This window comes from Polyodon spathula, chromosome 33 (assembly GCF_017654505.1).
Source record: "Polyodon spathula isolate WHYD16114869_AA chromosome 33, ASM1765450v1, whole genome shotgun sequence".
NCBI lineage: Eukaryota > Metazoa > Chordata > Actinopteri > Acipenseriformes > Polyodontidae > Polyodon > Polyodon spathula.
Window position 1 is genome coordinate 2,263,423 of NC_054566.1, and position 9,591 is coordinate 2,273,013.

A 9,591-nucleotide genomic window follows, 5' to 3' on the forward strand; every position below is an offset into this window, starting at 1 on the left:
AGTATACTACCCAATTACAGATCAAGAGCGTCTCACGGGGGTTCAATACCCTGAAGACAGCAGATGTTAAATAGAAATCCAGGCGTGTTTTCTACTGGTATGAAATATTAAGATGGTTTGTTGTACTTGTGTGGTTCTCGTATATGGCAAACCCAGGTCTGTCTGCTTGGTTGAAATATAGCTCACTGTGCAGTAAAGGGACCTACATTTCTCTGTGCAGCATTAGACTTGAATTATGAAAAGATAACCTTTTAAAGTGTATACTATTTCACTGTGAAACTAACTCATCAGCCAGGTATTGCTGTGAGAAGGTAGGAGCAATATTCTTTAGAACTAGAACGAATACACAAGTAACCAATTGAATAATCCTTGGATTAGTTTACATGCCTCAACATTGGTCGGGCATGGGAATTATGTATATCTTGTACTTTTGTAAGTCTTATATAACACACCCGCCAGCATTTGTGGAGTGTGTGTTTGAAAACAAACAGCGGTCAGACATACACAGGGGTTCGCATGACTGGTACGCATGTGAACCAATAAAGAAAGAATCAGACTTTCATATTGTTCTTTAAGACACAAAGACTTACCATCAGTACATTTAACAGGAAAGCATTTTTCATGGGCAGCGAGGGTGCTCACGCTTGCAAGGTGAGCCATACCTGCCTAACCTGGATTTTTCCTGGAGACTCCGGGCTCTGTCAATGATCTCTGTGAGGGTTCTAATTTAACTAGTCCCTCCCTACTAGCGCTATCATTGTCTGCTTCAAGTTTTTATAAAAACATGGCGAGCCATAGGTGGAACCATTCCACTTCATTAGATCAATAATTTTCTTTTAATGGGCCCTTGAAACAAAACAGTGATAGCATGAATCTCTATTTAGTCGTTTATTCCCTAACTGAGCATGGGTGAGAGGAGGTGTTGTGTCGATGTTTGAAAGCTGTTACATTTAAATGTGATGTTTTGAATCCCCAGAGCGGCATTATGGTGGTAGGATAGTGAAAGAAGTAGAGAAGCGTGATGATTTGTTAATTCAGTGTTGGGATCATGACTGCTTGTATGGGTATGGTAAAGAGTGGTGATTATGACTACCTTTTATGGGTGTGGTGAGAGTGGTGATCATGACTACCTTTGTGGGTGTGGTGAGAGTGGTGATCCTGACTGCTTGTATGGTGAAGTAGTAATTTGGGGACTATTTGGTCACTGGTCACTTCAAGGAAGAAGCCACCACCCTCTGAAAGAGGAACTGATCTGACGATGCCAGGTCAATAGAGTGGACAGTGACAAAGCCACTTCCTGTTCACCAAGGGGGCTGCCTGCTTTAAGGTGGATGTTGGAGAAGTAGAGGGTAGGATTACAACTGGGATTATAATGACCAGCAATCCCGACCTACTTAAACATTCAGAAACTATTGTGGTCTCTGACACAGCCATCCCAATTGTTTGAACTGTCGGAGAAGGAGGTGAAGCTAGACAGCGACTTGGATGATGACACAGAATTCTGGTGCGTACCAAACCCTTTCTGCTGGTACTCACGTGAGAACCTAATTATACGTTATGTGAACCCCTGCATATGAACCATTATCCATAAACAATGCACTATGGGGGGGGGGGGGGGGGGGCAGACATATTATGGAACATGCACTTTGCTCTTGACTTGATGCTACAAAAATCCACACATTCATCGACCCTGTATATATTCCTGTCTGCCACCACTGTCTAGCAACCTGAAATAAAATGAGACTGCAAGTAAATAAACCCTTGAGGCAAAGCTACAGAAGTTAACTTAAGAACAAAAAAAAAAACATATGCTAAAAGTTAGGAATTGGATTTAAGTCTTTTTATTGCTCCTTTCATTTGTATCATCTGTTTATGAAGTGAATATAGTGTTGCAACACTTGAAAAACTGACTAGTGTATGTATTTAATGACTAGTGCCTGTATATTTATTTAAGAGAAGTGCTGTATATGCTTCCAGTTTCTTGGAGAGCTGTATTTGTTGCATCTGAAACTTAAATAGCTAGTGCTGTACCATTAGTAATACAAACCCCCAACTCTGTAGATATAGTGGTGATCGGTCAGTTTGTAAACTGTAACAAAATCCTGTTGCAACTCTGTATATGAAAGGTTTAAGTAAAGATTTAATACGTTCCTTCTGTACTGTGATGTGATGGTGGCAGATTAAACTACTACCTTAAATCTCCACTGACTTTATAGCTACATGAAGTTTAATAGCACAACAACACATAAATCATCTTTTAAAGATGCTATGAGCAGCTCCAATATTAAATGCAGGCAGTCTGTGTTATAAATAATGCATCAAGCACCAGTTCAGATTAGAAAACCATGCCGTGTTATTTGTTTTCTGCCATGCAGTGATATTCCTAAGGTGCTATTTAAAGAGACAAATTAGTGGTCAGTTTAATGAACTTTGCACGGGTTTTGTTTCCCCCAAAGTGCTGTGTTGCAGCTGTGGTGACCGTTACTTGGACAATCTGCCCCTCTTTTGTGCCTTGTGCAAGTGCTACCCATTTGTCATGTTGCAGTAAATGGAGTTGTACATTGGAGTCCGGGGACACGTTGTGTGATGCAGTGATGGAGATGAACAGATAGCGCTATAAAGGGCTGCCTGTCACAGCTGACTGGTATTACAGTACATCACTCCTGGTGTGAACTCGTTTAAAGAAAAAAGCAGAGGCCCATGAGACTGCTACTCCCAGATTACCTCAACTCTGAAGTGTTTTTGTGCTTTGTAAACGCTGTGTGCAATAAGAGAAACCTGTATGAAGACGAGTATTTATTTAGGCTAAACGATCATTTGGAAAGCTTTTAGGAAATCGTATATTTCCTGCTTTAAGATATGCAGCAGTTGCCTTGTTTTATAATATTTAATTGGATTCATGCTACCTATTGGATTCATGCTACCTATTTGAGGAATCAATTCCCAAATCCTCTCTCTACTGCATGAAAAGTAGTTTGGAGCTGGATTCATGTTGGGGTTTAAGGATTCAGGTGCACAGGCTCAGAAGCGTTGATTCCTACAAACGTGGATGAGTTTGACATGTAAACCCCTGTGTTGAGTTACATATAGGATAACATTGCCCTGTTTTAACTAAAATGTAACAAATTTAATAACTATAGACATTATTTCAAGGGTTCCTGACTTCAAATTAAAAAGATTGCTGGCACAAACCATGAATGTCCATTATTTCTATTTACACACTGTGCATCTTGCGTGAATTCTTCCCAGGGGTGGTCGATGGGCTGTAAATCATGTACAAATACAGGACAGGGCAGCACAGTAAAACCCTGTGCCTCACAAGCAGCGTTGCAAGGTGGGGTTTTTCTTCTGCATTGCCAAAATAAGTACAACAGGGTAGATGGACTTATGTAATAAGCTTCCAGCACCCCATCACAGCCTCCCTGTAAACAGGACCAGCACCCCATTACAGCCTCCCTCTAAACGGGACTAACCTACCCAATCAAACACATCAGCAAGTTAAGCAAGCACTGCGAACCACTGTGAATCTTGGAGAAATCCAGGATAAGGAAGTCGTCGTTTGTCCAGATAAACCAATTCTGCTCGAACGTGTCAAAACCTTCCCACGGGAAAGCCATCGTACTTCAGTAAGAAACAGCAATTGCTGATGTTAAGAGCCTATTTCTTTGCAAAGCACGGAAAACAAACATGCATTAGTTGGTTGGCCTTTTCATGTGCACCACTTTTACAGCCTCATTGTAAATGCATCTTACAAAAGCTAAGAGCTGTGCAGCCCCTGACACATCAGTCGATTCATTGAGTTGGATAGCAAAGTCACTGTTTATCTTGTGTAAAGCTGTTCACGAACGTCGGCAGCTATTTCATGAATGTGCCATGCAACCGAATTGTTTGAAAGGGGTATAACTTTTAATTTACTGGCAGAATCAGGTCTCCGCATAGTGGTTGCCATGTCAGCAGCACATGGCACTATAGTGATTCAGCAATGGTGTGGGGCTTACATGTTTTGCAATCATTAAAGCCATCATGTAGGATGCACGGAGAGCTTTGGAATTCACACTGCTTGCTTGAAAAATTATGGAAAAAATCAATTGGTTTGTTCTTCAGGGAAGGATGCTTGGTTTAAAAATAATGGCGCATCAAGAGCAGAGATGATTTTTGGTATTATGTTCAAAGACAAAACAAAACCAATAATGATAAAAACATAGCTTGCATATGTTACACAATCTATCACATACACATAATACATTGTTATGAACTCTACTGTTCAGGGATTGCTGCCATAAACTGGAAATCCATTAATTTTTTTAAACAAATGATTTACGTAAAAGTGTACTGGTAATTGAATGCCTATAGATACATAATTCATTTACACTTCTGCGTTCTCTGAATTAATATTGCGAGAAAAAAAAGTCATTTTTAAAAAACATGTTTTATGTATTCAGTCGCCATCTGGAGCGTTCTGTTTATTATGGGTGTTTTGCTTTTTACTGCATTCAGTAGCTCCATCCACAGTAATATCTGAATGTTTTCATTTCAAATGGTGAGGCATGGAACTTGTGTTTTTGTGGTATGGCAATTTTGTTTTGGCATAATTATTTACATACCACAGTTTTCTCATCAGGTTCCTCAAAATAGTTCCAAACATGGCTTTGCCTTGTTCCTTTGTTCAGAGATGCAATTGTATTACATGTCAGAAAAAACTCTGAACCATGTCACACCAACTACAGCATGAACACTGAGTGCACCAATGAAGTGCCAGATCGACAGAGAAAAAAATCTGCCCTAGTGTCAGTCTTTCTGTTGCACCAATTGGAAAAACTACATGGAGGCAATTGGCAAACCACGTCTTTGCCAATTGATGTGATGATAAATATATTTAAAAATGTGTTCAGTGAAATGTCACATGACTGATTGTACGTCTAGCATATTATTGAACGATTAATCACTTCTTTAGGGTTTAAACGTTTAAAATTCCCATCCCATAATAGAAACACCATTAAAACATTATTTTAATACTAAAAATGTGTGTTATTTGATGTTAAGTAAGCTTCCAGTGTTGTTACTAATGGCTATTACACATGTGGAGTTTGTACCAAAAAAAAATTAACTTCTCTAAAGCCCTGGGCGTGACTACAGATATGAAGGAAGGAGAATTAAAGTACAACGTACCAATTAATAGTAATATAGGGAGGCTGTTTTTGTAAGTCCATGTGGATAAAGGTAGTAGTAAATAAATTAGTAAATCTACCAAATCATTTGAGAACCCCTCCAGGCACTCGGCGACCGCCAATTTGAGAACCCCTTCAGACATCCTGTGACCCCCAATTTGAGAACCCCTTCAGACATGCTTGAGAACCTCTTCAGACATGCCCGTGACCCCCAGTTTGAGAACCCCTTCAGGCATTCTGTGACCCCCAGTTTGAGAACTGCTAAAAGGCATCAATCAGTAAAAGGTATTTAAAACTGTTTTGCCAGGTTATGGTCACTGTCTCTTTTACAATTAAGTCCTAGGAGGCAGAAGGAAAATGCAAGTTATAATATAATTTCATACATTAGGTAGGGGACAGGCCTATTATCAGGCAAAGAATTCAAGCAGTGCATCCAGAATAGACTGTCCTGTAAGACTTAATGATTATATTTGGAGCAAACAATTCATACCCAATTGAATTCTCAGCTATCACAGAAATGTTTACAGTTGATACAACAGCCCATGCTCCATGGCCTATTGGGACAATTTTTGTATTCCTGGGATTGTTTAGGATATTTTAGTATGTGATTCAGTAGGGTTGTACAGTATGTTACTAGAAGCAGGTACCTCCTTTATGAGCTGGTGTTTTTGCTGCATTTGATCCAGTGACCCATAGAGGGAGCTGTTGCTTTAAAAAAGTGTGTGCATTGTAACAATTCTTATATGAATTACCAGAACAAAAGATTGTTTTTTATGTTTTCTCTATTTGTCTGATTTATTTATTTATTTTCTCCTGTCCAATATATTAACAGATTTTTTTTTTGTTTTAATAAATTATTATTAAATGCATATATCCACTTAGTTTCAATATGTGATGTTATTTTTTTTTGGGGGGGGGGAGTATTTTTGAATTTCACTTAGCTACATATGAGCTTTTCTCTTGTTATGCTAAAATGGTTTATTTTATCTAATTTGTAATGCTGCCTAGTTTCTGTGTTGTGTTTTTATACCTGTTACATAAAGCATGTTTATATTCATGTATACATGTGCATTATTTTAACCTTGTCCCTTGTCCCTTTTTAAAATAGGACATACTGTATTAGTGGAATGAATATGTTGATCACATTTTCCTGGAAATAGAATAAACCAATAGAAGTTATAACAACACTTTGAATTAATTGAACAGTGGTGGGAAATGCATGGGTGACGGATCAGCTACAGGATGTTCCATTTATGTCAAAATATGCCATGCCATTACCTCATGCAAATTCCATGCAATAGCTTACAATACTGTATGACTTCAGAATTTGTGTTTATTTTTTAGGAAGGTGAAGCCAAGCAGTTGGTCCGAGATGCCATTTCAGCTGGAATTTTCAATGACCTGGGCTCCGGCAGTAATATTGATCTCTGTGTCATAACCAAAAACAACATTGACTATATCCGCCCACATGACGAGGCCAACAAGAAAGGCGTGAGGTGAGTCTGGTTTCCGTGTGTCCTGGGTGCTTTGTGGATTTCCCCCAGATTACGTGCACGATTGGCATATGCTTTTTGTTGCTTACAATCTAACAAAAGTTCTTATTTCATGGATAGTCCCTAATTTATCAAACTTGATGTGAATCTGATCTGCAAAAGTGATCTGAAAATAACCAGAAAACTAGGTTTGATTACAAAGATATGCACAAGCAACCACAGTAAACTAAATACTGTATACAGAGATGTCTTCCAGTACTGTCGCTGCACTGGGTGGGGCAGATTGAACAGTAGGCTGCACTAAGATATAACATGTTTTCATTCATAAATCCTAGTGTCATTTTCAAATATTTATTCCTATATCACTTTTCTAGATGTACCATACAAATATCTAAGAATGTATTAGGTTTTCTGTTGTGTTTTTTATAAATTAGTGAAATACAGGCCCACCTGGAGTGAATGAACCTGTGTGCAGGGTGGTAGATCATTTTGATGTGAGTCGTTCTTACAGACAGCCTAACATCACTAATGGATAATAAATATGCGCTTTTCTTCCTTCTAGCGTCTTATATCCTAATTCTAACTGTTCTTATTAGGCGTACTACATCCACAAATTAGTGATTTAGATTTTTCTGTGAAAGTTTTAGGTTTTGCTTCTTTCTGAAAGAAGGTCAAAGGAATCGGCTGCATGAAATCTGATCCTTTCACTGTTTGGTGTGAATGGAGTGATGCCTAGTATCAGACAGTATGTTCCCATTAGTTAACTAAAACTTTGTCTGTTCTGGAAGATTCAAAATGCCAAGTGAAATCCCAAGTGGTGAAACCAATACCATTTTCTGCAAGGGGTAGTTAAAATGTGCACTACTAGCCTAAGACTAATAATAACTGAAAATCATTTACTCCATAGACAACAGACCAGGCTTTACTAGTCTGAGTCATTGGAACATCACAAGCTGTAATGGGTAGATGTGTATGTCATTCTGTAATGTTGCTCTGGTTCAATTAATTACAAGAAACAAATGCTTTATATTCTAAAGCTCTTAAACCTCGAGCCACAGCAGATTGCATATCTTCAGTATCTTGAGTGTATGATTTTTATGGGCACTGTCTTAGAGTAAGTAGCAGTGTTCTGAAAAATGTAGTGTTGCACGTCCCCACGTGTTGCTACAACTGTGTAAACAACGTACCTGTGTATTTGGGTTTTTTTTTTTTTTTTTTTTTTTTTTTTTCTCTAACATCCTTATAACTTTTTACACTTCTAACTTTAAAGTCTGTTTCAGATCTATTTAATAAATGTCTGCTGTAGTGCACTGGTGTTTAAAATCTGTCTAAATCACTGTAGGAAGCACACATTATTTATTATTTGTTTTATTTATTTATTTTTATATGAAAGTGCTCTGGCTTTTCTGTTCCGTACTACATCATAGATCGTTATTGATGTGTTACTTGAAAATGTGGGCGACAAGCCTAACACTATCTGTGCACTAGAGTGGACATTTTGAAAAGTGCTTTGAAACAGACTTTAAAGTTCTAAGTGTAAAGTTGTCGGGATATTAACAGTGAAAAAAAATACATTATTTAAACAGTTCTAGCAAAATGTGGGGACGTAACACTATTTTTTGGAACCACGCTACTTACTTTAAGATTGTGCATTCTCACACATTCATTTAATGAGCAAAAACCTCATCTTTTTGTGTTTACTAATGTGGTCCTTGTCTAACAGTGACTAATTGAAGTTGTGTACTTACAAAGCAAACTGTGCTGGTATTAATGATCTTATTTTGTATTTAATAGATCTGGCAGTTACAAGTATAAGAGAGGAACAACTGGAGTTCTGTCAAAAAACATCATCCCGTTGGATCTTGAGTTGGTGGAGGAGGTTGTACAGACAATGGACACTTCTTGAAGTCTCTCTCTTCTATATCTTGGCTTCAGTTTGCATGGTGGTAAATCTGATTCTTGTGGTTTTCTAATAACTCTGTGATGATAAATCATGTGTTGATATTACACCTGTTTTACAATTAAAGCTAGTTGTGATGATGGCTTTGTGAATGTGTGGTTTGTTTTTATATGTTTTATAAGGAATGCTTTGTTTTAATTTTATGAAAAAGGTTGACATCTATAATTTGATATATTTGGTTGGGACATTCAAGATTGCATTAGAACATTAGGCAGGTGAAAAAGGAGAACAGGCGGTTCTCATTAGAGGGCTTGTGTTAAATTGTGATGTGTCTGAATTTTACCCAAGTTCCAAAAGATGTGATGTTACAAAAATCATCAGTTTCTTAACACAGCATATAGCAGACCTGGTTTAATATAATTGTCTAGTTTTTAAAAAATCCACCCTGTCAGTGGAGTGTAACTGTGAATTTCTGGGTTGACATTCAGTTTCTGCAGATAAGGTACAGAGATTCCTCTACACATTCAGACAATTTTACAATGTTGTACTTCAGATGTTCTCAGTCTGCTCTTAATTCATTTGTATTTAGGTACTAATGTTTCTCAATTAGTTTGCTCATACTGAGTATACACTTGGAAGGCAAGATTTTCTTCAGCATTATTGCTCATTTTCAACCTACCTATTAAAGAACTGCTTCACCGACACTTCAGTACAAAAAGCAGGCATTCCAGGATTCCCAGGACACTCAGAACACATCAGCGTAATCTGGCAACAAATTCAATCAGCTAAAAAGGAGAGGAAGGAGCTCCATGTGACATTCCTGGATTTGGCTAATGCATATGGTTCAGTGCCACATGAACTTCTTTGGGCCATATTTGATTTTTTCAGCATACCGATGACAATAACAAATTTAGTGAAAGCCTACTTTGGAGATTTGCAATTTAGTTTTTCAACTTCAGAATTCAGAACTACATGGCAATGCCTAGAAGTTGGAATAATGGCAGGATGTACCATTTCTCCACTGGCTTTT

The 9,591-nt window shown here is 37.9% G+C and overlaps 1 protein-coding gene across 1 annotated transcript in view; it reads left to right on the forward strand.

Annotated features, from left to right (window-relative positions):
• Positions 1-8,701, forward strand: part of LOC121303575 (proteasome subunit beta type-7-like) — a 35,022-nt gene extending 26,321 nt beyond the window's left edge. Inside the window, exons 7-8 of the mRNA XM_041234366.1 lie at positions 6,513-6,664; positions 8,456-8,701. Of these exons, the coding sequence (XP_041090300.1) occupies positions 6,513-6,664; positions 8,456-8,567 (264 nt within the window). The 3' untranslated portion in view covers positions 8,568-8,701. The remainder of the gene's footprint in view (positions 1-6,512; positions 6,665-8,455) is intronic.
• The last annotated feature ends 890 nt before the right edge of the window (positions 8,702-9,591 follow it).